The sequence below is a fragment of the Erythrolamprus reginae genome, chromosome 2, assembly GCF_031021105.1.
Source record: "Erythrolamprus reginae isolate rEryReg1 chromosome 2, rEryReg1.hap1, whole genome shotgun sequence".
Taxonomy (NCBI): Eukaryota; Metazoa; Chordata; class Lepidosauria; order Squamata; family Dipsadidae; genus Erythrolamprus; species Erythrolamprus reginae.
In genome coordinates, this window is record NC_091951.1 from 151,872,563 (window position 1) to 151,884,730 (window position 12,168).

The window sequence follows — 12,168 nt, forward strand, 5'->3', positions numbered from 1 at the left end:
CTCCCCCCCCCCCTCAACCACACCCGACGAACTTGAAAAGGTGAACCGGCGATGCGGGAATATCAATCCTAGCAAGAATAATGATAACCCGGTCACAGAAAAAGTGGTAGTGACCAACGCCCGCCGCCAGAGGCCGCTGCCAAAGGACGAGACGCGGACCTTCTCCTCTATCCCGCTCTCCCCCACACATAAATCTTTCGAAGGTTAAGGCGACGCCTTGTAGGCTCGGCGCAGCCGTGGCGCAACCTGATCGGAGGGGGGCGGAGTCTCCGAGCCAGCCGGCAACATGGCGGAGGCGGAAGGGGAAAGCTTGGAGTCCTGGCTGAGTGAGTAACCCTTGCCCTCTTTCCTGCCGCCGTGCAAGTGGGGCGGAGGGGGGGGGGGGGCGAAGTGGCAGGAGTCTCACTTTGCCTTGGGAGGAAGGCGCGTTAGGAATGGGTGGCGGGCGGGCGAAAGGCAGGGGAAGCGTTTGCAGCGCTCGGAGAGGAAGGCGAGTCGGGGGATCATGACCAGCCCTGGAGGGGAAGTCTGAGCGGGTGGAGGAGGGCGACAGAGCCTGCTGGCTTTGACCCCCATCGGCTGAGCATCGGGGAAGCGGGGAGTGGAAACGACGGCAGGATCGGGTTGAAAATCAATGTTCTGTTGCCTCCAAGGGTTCATCAGGTGGACGAAAGAAAGCCCACGGAGAGCTCGGCTGGTTGTCATTTACCTCCGCCCACCTTGGCTTTTCATGTTTTAGGCCAGTGGCCTCTTGCAACCCGACCTTTTGGTTCCTTCTGATCCAGAGCTGGTGTGTTGGTTGTTGTTTTGTAGCTGCCAGGAATGCTCTTAATAAATGGAACACTTCCTCTTCTCTGGGACAAAGTGTAATTTACTTCTTTGGCGGTATGCAAATTATGATAATATTGCGTGGGTTACAAATTAGATCAACTGTCATGATTTGGACCAGTAGAGCTTATCCTTTAGGACAGATTTGTGCAATTCTCAAATTAGGACTTCTATTAGGACCGGAATTGCCACTGCTAAGTGATGCCACATAGCTCCCAGCGACCGACAAGGGCCCACAGAGTTGGCCTTCTCCAGGTGCCATCAGTTAAACAGTGTCGGCTGGCGGGGTCACAAAGAAGGGCCTTCTTTGTGGCGGCTCCAGCTCTTTGGAACCAGCTACCCCCAGAGATTCATACTGCCCCCAATTTGCTGGCCTTCCAGAAAACTGTAAAGATCTGGCTTTTCCAGCAAGCCTGGGGCTGTTGATCAAATGAGGTATCATCTTGGTCCAACCACAAAAAATATGCATAGTTCTAATGAGTTTTTAAAAATTAATGTCTTTTTTTTCTGTAAGCCACCCAGAGTCCTTAGGGAGTTGGGCGACATATAAATCAAATAAATAAATAAATAATAAATAAATGTGGTTGTAAAGCAATGTGGTCATCATGTGACCCCCATCATTTAGAGACGACATTGCAAGCTATCCTGAGTGTTATGATAGCTCCAGTAGTGTGGGTCATTAGGTGGGAAGTATAGAGTGTCTTGCCTGTGTTAGGAGTGCTTGCATGAGAATCAGAGAGAAACCTTGAGAAAGGCTTGTGATCTTTCCGGCCAGTTTCCCCCATTGACTTTGCTTGTAGAAAAGGTAGCAGGGAAGGTTGCAAATGGCATTCATGTGACCACAGGGTTTTGTAACCAGTCATAGGTGCAACCTGGTTGCCAAGCCCTTCAGTTTTGTTCATGTGACTGTGGGGTTCTGCAGCGTCTGGAGCTTTGAGAACCAGTCATACGTCCCTTTGTTCAGCACCATCATAACTTCAAATGGTTGTAAATCAAGAACTACCTGTATTTTTACAGTACTGTTTTTAATTCATTTACTTCAGAATATACCCAAATCACTTCACCCCCTTCACTTATACAATGTTCCCATTTCCTGAAATATACACTTTATTTCTACTATCCTCTTTCCATTCACTTATTTGTAAGTTATTCACTAATACTGATTTTGGCCGTGTTGCAATTTTCTAGTTTTGTAATTTCCTATCTGGCTCTTTTCAGAGTACAATATGTTGTAAAGTTTTTAAATGCTACTGGAGAAAAAATCCTTTCCCCCCTCTTTCTACATTGAACTGCCAATGAGGTGTTACATTTTGCCTGTTGCAATAAAGTAGGGAAGATAGATAGATTTCAATATACAATATAGATGCTCAGTTAAAAAAAACCTGAATTACATTGGCAGTAGTTGAAGGCTCCTGCAATTTGGCATCATTAAGAAGTGATTTGTTTTTCAAGAGGGGGAAAGTAAAATATTCTATATGCATTTCTGTTAAATAACTATAATATTTTGCTTGAATTTTCTATGAGTTTGCATTTGCAAGTTTCCTAAGTAAATTATTTTATTGTTTAGCATAGAAGGGGCACAATGGCTCAGCAGTTAAAGACATTGAGCTTGTCAGCTGGAAAACTGACAGCCTGGGTTTGAAACCTAAGTGCTTCACAACAAGGTGAGCTCCCATTCCTACCCCAGCTCCTGCCCATCTAGCACTTCAAAAGCATGCAGATGAAAATAGATTAATAGGTACCACTTTGGTGGGAAGATAACTGTGTTCCATATGCCTTTGATGTATAGCCATGCTGGCCACAGAGAATGTCTAAGGACAATGCTGCTATTTTGGCAAGAAACGGAAGGTGTGGCCAAGCATCACACCCTAGAGTAGTGATGGCGAACCTATGGCATGGGTGCCACAAGTGACACGTGGAGCCGTATCTGCTGGCACCTGAGCCATTGTCTTAGCTCATCTCCAATGTGCATGTGTGTGCTGGCCAGATGATTTTTGGCTCACACGGAGGCTCTGGGAGGGTGATTTTGGCTTCCAGAGAGCCTCCAGGAGGATGGGGGGGTATTTTTACCCTCCCTCAGCTCCAGGAAAGCCTTTGGAGCCTGGGGAGGGTGAAACACGAGCCTACTGGGCCCACCAGAGATTGGAAAACAGGCTATTTTGGGCCTCCAAAGGGCTTCTGGGGGACGGGGGAAGCTGTTTTTGCCCTCCCTGGGCATTGAATTGTGAGTGTGGGCACTGATGCAGGCACAATAGTGTGTGCACACGCTCTTTCGCCATCTGAGGAAAAAAAGGTTCACCATCACTGCCCTAGAGTCAGTTATGACTGAATACCTGTTCAGCACATATTCATATTACATCATTCTTCCAGGCATATTTTAAATTGTAGAAATGGCATAAGGATGGGGAACAAATGGATGAGAGGTTTAAGAATCCAAAAGCTTTGGTTAGTCTGACCAAAAGTCAATCTGGTTCAGCATTCTATTTGTTACGGTACCGATAGCTACTGGTGCAAAACCAACAAGTAATACCACATATGACAGCACCTTTTTCAATTGTTACTCCCCATGATTGATAGTCTTACTGTTATTAATCTTGTAGATGGTGTTGCTTGGTAGACTTCGACATGCATTGCTTGCATGTGGTATGTCCTTAGTTTCCTCCAAATGCTTCACATACATTATGTCAAAGTGAAAAAAGATTAATGCTGTTATTCTCATATAGCAGACAGAAGTCTGATGCTGAGAGATAATTGTTTGCCGGTTAATGCTTGAATGGGAGATCAAATCACCAGAGAATAATAAAGCTGTAAGTTAGACAATTGTGAGAAAAAAGCAATTGCAAACTGGTTTTGTATTGTTGCCAAGAAGAAAACCCTGCATAGTTTTGTCCAAGTGTTCCCCAAATTGGCATTCTTAACTCAAAAACTGCTTTATCATTTTTAAGGCTGCATAGCAAATGTATTGTAAAAATTGGGTTGGAAGGCATGAATTTACATTGTTCAGCCTTAGCCAATATTCCTTATCACTCCTTTTATATATTGAGTCATGGGTAACTGGTAGAGCAATTAAGATGAAATTCCTTTATTGGGTAGGCCTCAGGAGGCAGATACTGGAACATCATTATCATTTATTGGAGCAGCTCTGACTTGCTTTGAGTTGGCATAGAAAATTAACTTCCATTCATTTTGATAGGAAGAAAGAATAAATTTGAAAAAACTCTACTTGATTTTTTTTTTAAAAACTTCTAGTTCCTACACCAGTCCCTCTCTTTCCTCTTATATTTCTTTTATTTTAACCCCACCTTTATCATAGGTAGACCTCAGCTAACAACCACAATTGAGCCCAAAATGTATGTTGCTAAGTGAGACATTTGTTAAGTGAGTTTTGCCTCATTTTACAACCTTTCATGACATAGTTGTTAAGGAAATCTTGGCAGTTGCTACCATGGTTGTTAAGTGAATCTGACTTCCCTGTAGACTTTGCTTCTCAGAAGGTCACAAAAGCTATTACAGTGATACCTCTACCTAAGAACGCCTCTACTTACAAACTTTTCTAGATAAGAAACGGGTGTTCAAGATTTTTTTGCCTCTTCTCAAGAGCCATTTTCCACTTATAAACCCAAGCCTCCAAAACTGTAACCGGAAAAGGCAGGGGGAAGCCTCCATGGGGCCTCTCTAGCAATCTCCTGGGAGGAAACAGGGCCGGAAATGGTGGGGAGAAGCATCCATGGGGCCTCTCTAGCAATCTCCTGGGAGGAAACAGGGCCAGAAAAGGCAGGGAGAAGCTTCTATGGGGCCTGTCTAGGAATCTCCTGGGAGGAAACAGGGCCTTCACCCTCCCTGTTGTTTCCCCAATCGCACACATTATTTGCTTTTACATTGATTCCTATGGGAAAAATTGTTTCCTCTTACAAGCTTTTCTACTTAAGAACCTGGTCACGGAACGAATTAAGTTCGTAAGTAGAGGTACCACTGTATTAATATGATCTCGAGACACTACAAGCATCATAAATATGTAGCAGTCGCCAAGCATCTGAATTTTGATCATGGGAATGCTGCAGTGAAAACTGTCATAAGTCACTTTTTTCAATGCCATTGTAACTTTGTAAGTCTGTTGTAAGTTGAGGACTACCTGTTTTTTTATAAATAACTCAAGGCAGCAAACATGCTTTACACTTCTTTCTGTTTATCTCACAACAACAATCCTGTCAAGTGAGTTGGGTTGAGAGAGTGTAACTGACCAGGTACTCAACTGACTTCCATGCCTAAAGTGGGACTTTAAATAGCAGCTTGCAAGACTTTTTTAGTTCAGGTCAAACATAGAAATAGGTGTTAATACTTTGCATACTCTAAAGTGTTATGATGTATATATGTGAACCAATTATCACAAATAAACATCACAAATATATTGTTCATATTTTATTAAGAAAATACTTAATGTCAGAGTCCAATACAGATGAAGATAACATCTGAACATAATTGTTCTTTTACTGCTGCAGGTCTGTGTTGCTTGCCTTAAATATTTCATTTTTTTAACAGTGTCCCTTATTTCGATTTCTAATTACTGGCAAATAATTTTTGGTTGTAATTGGAATAGGAATTCACTAGATTAAAAGCGAATGACTGTTTCCCATATTGTCATAACTTCATTTTTGATAACTAAATTATTTTAACTAAAATGATTACATAATTTCCTTTGGCATTCCTTATTCCTTGCATCTACCTTCTAAACTAATAACTAGAAAATAATTACTAACGTCAAAGATTAAAGGGAGAGGGAAAGAAAATGTGTATAAAGATGCCCAGTTTCTCTGCCTTACCATAGTTCCTTTAATTTAAACCAATCTTGAATTGTGGCTCACACTTTCTCTGTGTCGGAAACAACATTCCAAAAAAAAGCTATGGCTGTGACAAAAACAGAATGTCTGATTAAAATTAATTGCTTATAAAATAATGTACCCCATAAAATTAATAAAATCTCCTAACATCAAATATTCTGCCTCTCACCCACAAACCACTGTGACATAAGACACATGCCCACATTTTCCTCCTCTTTTCCAGCAGAAGAAGGGAAAAAAGCAGAATGGAAATGGGGTGAACAGTTGCTGCATTGGCAAGAGAAAGATGGGAGGAGGGGAAACTAAACTGGATGGAAATGGGAAAGGAGAAATCAGTAGCCTCACAGGGAATGAAATAAGAAGAGAGAAGGAGCCATGTTTTAATGTTATGAAAGAGTTCTATTCACCAAACACAGTCTTTCTCAAGTCATTTTCAACGCTGTCCAGTATTTTCAGCAGAACTGTTTCCTATGTACTGGAGCTTCTCTTTGTATAACTCAGTGCTTCTCAATTATTTTCTGTTATGTGCCCCCCAGAAAGAAGTAAACATGTCCCAACTCTTTGTTGGGATGATTGCTTGCAATACAGTGTTCCCTCAATTTTCGACCGCTCGTGAAAGTCAAATTTCCGCGAAGTAGAGATGCGGAAGTAAATTCACTATTTTTGGCTATGAACAGTATGACAAGCCTTCCCTTAACACTTTAAACCCCTAAATTGCAATTTCCCATTCCCTTAGCAACCATTTAGATTATTACCATGTTTATTTATTAAAGTTTATTTTAAAAAAGTATTTGTTAAAGGCAGACATAAATTTGGCGATGACATATGATGTCATCAGGCGGGAAAAACCGTGGTATAGGGGGAAATCTGTGAAGTGTTTTTTAATTAATATTTTTGAAAAACCATGGTATAGACTTTTCGCGAAGTTCGAACCCGCGAAAATTGAGGGAACACTGTATTTGGAACGTTTTTACTGAAAAAAACTGAAGCGGCTTATCAGCGTGATTGGGTGTAATGTGTTTGAGTGAGGCCTTAATTTAGTTGGTTTCATGCTGTCCACTGCCCACATTTTTTGACACAGTCAACATACCGGTCTTTCCTCGTCTCCCACCACAGTCACAGTGAAACCAAGCACTATATACGATATGCTTCGTCATATTTTCTTGTTTTAGCTTTTGGGAGACTTACGTTTGTGTCATTATCTCTGTCTCGCTCCTCCTTTCTTTTCATTCTTCTTAAATATTTTTCCACGGTGTCTCTTTAAGGTGCACTTCATGTCTCCTACTCTGTGCTGTGTGCTATTATTCGGTGCAAAAAAACCCTACTCTGTGGCAAAATAAAAAGCATGTTCCCCGAGGGTCATGTGCTCCCCTGACATCGCTCCGTGCCCTCCCAGGGAGGCCCATCCCACTATTTGAGAAGCACTGGTATAACTGAACATAGTTGTTTTGTCCTGTCTTCCGGTTCAGAAAACATGTTCAGTGGTTCTCAACCTTTCTAATGCCGCAACCCCTTAATATAGTTCTTCATATTGTGTTGACCCCCCAACCATAAGTCTAGCGCCAATTCTCCCAATAGACCTTTAAGCTGATTGGCAGGAAGGTTAAAGAGACACTCCCACTGTAAACGCCTGATTGGTCGGATTGTAAAAATAGGTTCCAAGGCGCCAGAATAGAAACTTTAGTTCCCAACACCATGGGAAATTTGTCTTTCCCCATAGTCTTAGGTGACCCCTGTGAATGGTCATTCGACCTCCAAAGGGGTCCCGACCCCCAGGTTGAGAACCACTGATGTAGATGATATTGTTACACATCCAAAAAACTCTTACTGTGACCACTAAACAAAGTTGTTTGGAAGGACTGTGTGGAAACACTTTTGTATTTCTAAAACAAAAACACTTTTAGATTCATTGCATCCATGTTCTAATATTGAAGTTTTAAAATAAATAAGGAAATGAAGAGGAAAAAGAAGTAAAAAAAATTGTGGTCCCTTTAAATTGTTTTTCTGGCATAGACATGATATCTGTTTGGTTTTGTGTGTGTGTGCATCCAGTTAATATTCATTTCATTCGCAATTATTCTCTTGACCCAGGATTATATATGTTTTTCTCATGGCTGTTTTTTTCCCCTTATTATCATTTTGTTCTTCGGGCTTAAAATTTAATCTCCAAACAATCTGTGTCTTTTGCTGCCATCATCAAATTCTTTCATGGTGTTTTAATTATTTTTTTCTCCTGTATTTCATGATATATATGAGACAATATAAATAGGTGGATTTGAGAGAAGATATTGAACAACATAGCTTTGTTAATGTTTAAATAAGATTTGAACTAAATGTAACTACAGTAATACCTCATGATACGAACTTAATTGGTGCAAGGAGGAGGTTCGTAAGACGAAAGGTTCGTAAGATGAAACATTGTTTCCCATAGGAAACAATGTAAAGTCAATTAATCCGTGCAACCAAAACCCCCCCCACAAAAAAACGGCTTTCGGCGACTGCTGGGAAGCCGCGCGGCTGTTTTAAAAGGTGACAGCCGGCCTGGGGGGCTTGCCAGCACCCCCCCGAACCCGGGTTCGGGGTTCGGGGGGTGCTGGGAAGCCCCCCAGGCCGGCTGCGACCTTTTAAAACACCTGCGCCGCTTCCCAGCTGTCTCCTGAAGCCGAACGCTAAAGCCGAACTTCTGCGTTCGGCTTCGGGAGACAGCTGGGAAGCGGCGCGGCTGTTTTAAAAGGTCGCAGCCGGCCTGCGGGGCTTCCCAGCAACCTCCCGAACCGAACCCGGGGTTCAGCAAAATTTTGCCTCTTCTTACGAACTTTGTTCGAGTTACGAACCGGCGTTCGGGAGGCTTCTGGGAAGCCCCGCCGCCCGGCTGTCACCTTTTAAAACAGCCGCGCGGCTTCCCAGCAGTCTCCAAACGCCGGTTCGTAACTCGAAAAAAGTTCATAAGAAGAGGCAAAATTTTTCTGAACCCCGGGTTCGTATCACGAGTTGTTCGTAAGACGAGGGGTTCGTATCTTGAGGTACCACTGTATTTAAACCAGTTAACATGGTTTATAATGAGATTCTTTTAATAGCACAAAATAACTGTGGGCTGTCAAATCCTTGCTTTACCTGCATTAAATGTATACTCATAAAACTCTCACTTTGACAGATGGAGATTTTCTAGGACTAGGATTTGAAGTTTTCCTCAGACACTGTCCTTCGACCCACAGCTCCTAAATCCCTCTCTTCTGTTTTCGTCTCCCTCTGGAATAAAAGCCCTGCCTTATGAATTAACTCAATTTCTCCTACCCAGTGATCACATTCTGCAGACTTGATACAGTACGTCTCTGTTCTGCATTCATGGTCTGGTTTTCAGTGCCAATTGTCTTTTGAAACCACAGTTGCTTAGAATTGGTTTCTTTTTATTGCAGGTTTTCTGCATTTGAACACAAAATGTCAATTATATTTCAAATTTAGGGTTGACTACTGCTCAGTCATCCTTTTTGTAATTTAGGAAGGCACCTTTTAATCACAGGTATCTGCATTATAATTTGCTTAAAATATTAAATATTTCTTGGTTTACCCACAGTAACATAAGGTTTGTGATGACTAACTTTTCCCTTTTTTGGTACATAATGGACTTCTTATGTCCTATGAGTTCTCAAGGTTTATAGGACAAGTTGATACTGTCTGAAGGATATTATTCAGGATAGAAAAAATGAAGTACCAGTAGTAGATAAAGTTTCTGCAGGCCAAGGCTAAACTCTTATGATAAAGGGACCTTGGAGTGTTCCAAAAGATCCCTCCCGACTGGAATCTGTTTAAAAACAACATGGAGATTTTCTGGATTTTAGCAAATCTCACCAAGAGATTGATTACTCTTCCTGCCAAAGTAATTGGATATGTTTTATCCCTGATGGGCCCTGCAGCTACATAGCTTCAGATGTTTTCCAAGCCTCTTTTAAAATCCACACGTCATAGAGATTTCTTGAGCTTCTGTGCCGGGTTGGGTGATGTTAAAAATTACGTTAAGCATATGATCTTGTAGTGGCATGTCTAACGCGTGTCTTATTCATTCAGCCAGGCTTCTATTTAAGCAAGCAGCCGATTGCCTGGATCCAGGATTTTTACTTCGTATATTTATTTTTTACAAAATATTTAGCTTACCCCAATTGATTGACTCAATGCCAGTATGATGACATTCACATAACGTAAGTGCATTAAGCATATGATTCTGTAGTGGCATGTCACCAGCCAGTCACCATCAATTTAATTAATTAATTAATTAATTTCAGGTGGGATATCCTGTCTGTATTGATGTTGCTCCTACTCCACTTTTTATTATGCTACACACTAGGAGCCCCTAATTTTTTGAAAGTCCATGGTCACGTATACAATTCTGAAGGTGTTGTTTGTATGCGTTCTCTCAACATTGATCCTACCACGGCATTTCTATCAAAATTCTGGGCTGTAGCCACCCACAGTTTTATTTTGCAAAAGTGCTTCTGGAGGTTTGCTTGGAGTCATTGAAAACTCAGGTTATGCTGGAGGTTAGAAACATAGAAACATAGAAGTCTGACGGCAGAAAAAGACCTCATGGTCCATCTAGTCTGCCCTTATACTATTTCCTGTATTTTATCTTAGGATGGATATATGTTTATCCCAGGCATGTTTAAATTCAGTTACTGTGGATTTATCTACCACCTCTGCTGGAAGTTTGTTCCAAGGATCTACTACTCTTTCAGTAAAATAATATTTTCTCACGTTGCTTTTGATCTTTCCCCCAACTAACTTCAGATTGTGTCCCCTTGTTCTTGTGTTCACTTTCCTATTAAAAACACTTCCCTCCTGGACCTTATTTAACCCTTTAACATATTTAAATGTTTCGATCATGTCCCCCCTTTTCCTTCTGTCCTCCAGACTACACAGATTGAGTTCATTAAGTCTTTCCTGATACGTTTTATGATTAAGACCTTCCACCATTCTTGTAGCCCGTCTTTGGACCCATTCAATTTTGTCAATATCTTTTTTGTAGGTGAGGTCTCCTGAACTGAAAACAGTATTCCAAATGTGGTCTCACCAGCGCTCTATATAGCGGGATCATAATCTCCCTCTTCCTGCTTGTTATACCTCTAGCTATGCAACCAAGCATCCTACTTGCTTTCCCTACCGCCTGCCTGCACTGTTCACCCATTTTGAGACTGTTGTTTGTATTGCGTTCTCTCAACATTGATCCTACCATGGCATTTCTATCAAAATCCTGGGCTGTAGCCACCCACAGTTTTATTTTGTAAAAGTGCTTCTGGAGGTTTGCTTGGAGTCATTGAAAACCCAGGTTATGCTGGAGGTTAGTGCTTTGTTTTACAACATTCCAGCATTCATCCAGCATTCATTTAAAGAAAAATAAAATAAAATTACTGGGGGGGTGAGGGGGAGGAGAGAAAATGAGGTAGGGCAGAAAGGCTGTCTGTCTCCAGGAAACATTTTAATAGATGTATTGATTCCCCTCAGCTGCCAGGTGTGACAGAATAAAAATCATCATGGAAGCACCTGGTGTTATTTCCCCCACCCCCTTCCTCTGTACACACATAGCTCAAATTATCTCAAACCATTTCCAACTAGCTTTCTGTTGTGGTTAGCTCTGGCCCAGCTTCTGCCCCAAGGACTGTGGATGTGGGGGAGACATCCACATGCTGCAGGCCTGTTTTGCCCCCTCCCCCCGTGGAATCTGCTGATGAAGGCTCCTCTGACCAAGAAGACATGAGTGACAGGGAGGAGGAGAGTGTGGCAGACAGCTCAGAAGGAGATCAATTATCTAGCTCCTCCTTGGATTCAGAACAGGAGTTAATGATACAGCCACGCATGAAGAGAGCGATGCATAGGCAACAACAACTGAGAGATTATTATCAAAGAAAATGAGGCCACCTGTGGTTGGGTGGGGCTGTGGTGATTAGTGAGGCTGCTATAAATAGCAGCAGGTGGGTTTGGCCATTGTGGAGGATTATATGATTGTTGTGTTTAGTGACTGCTTTACTGACTTTGACCTTTTGTGTGCTGATTTTTCCCCGCTTTGAAACTAAACCAGAGCAAAGTGTGTTTCACTTTGTGAAAGAAGAAGGACTGTGAATTGCCCCACAGCTGCAAGCTATGTATCACAGAACTGATAAGGGACTTGTACAAATTACCAGTTTGTTTGGAGACAAGTGCTCTTTGCTATACCAAAAGAGGGCTTGGTTTAAGTGACTTTTCATTATAAAGAACATTGTTTTGAATTTTCAAACGTGTGTGTGTCTGAAATTTGTATTTGTGAATTTTTGGGAGGATTCTACCAGAGAGCCCGACAGAACACTTTCTATATATCTCAGAGAATGATGTTTTGGGGAAATGATTTCTTGCAAATATTTTTTGTAGGTGGATGTATGTGTGTGTTGTGACAAATGCTGTTGAATATTGTGTAAAGCCCTGAAAGAAAAGTGCTTTAAGACATATGGAAATCAGTGTGAATCACTTCATTTCC

General features: G+C 41.8%; 1 protein-coding gene across 2 annotated transcripts in view; it reads left to right on the forward strand.

The window, feature by feature from the left end:
• The first annotated feature begins 216 nt into the window (after positions 1–216).
• The window catches only part of GGA3 (golgi associated, gamma adaptin ear containing, ARF binding protein 3), a 45,837-nt gene continuing 33,885 nt past the window's right edge, over positions 217–12,168 (forward strand). For both annotated transcript variants that reach the window (XM_070739942.1, XM_070739943.1), the window contains exon 1: positions 217–326. In XM_070739942.1, the coding sequence (XP_070596043.1) occupies positions 287–326 (40 nt within the window). In that variant the 5' untranslated portion in view covers positions 217–286. The remainder of the gene's footprint in view (positions 327–12,168) is intronic.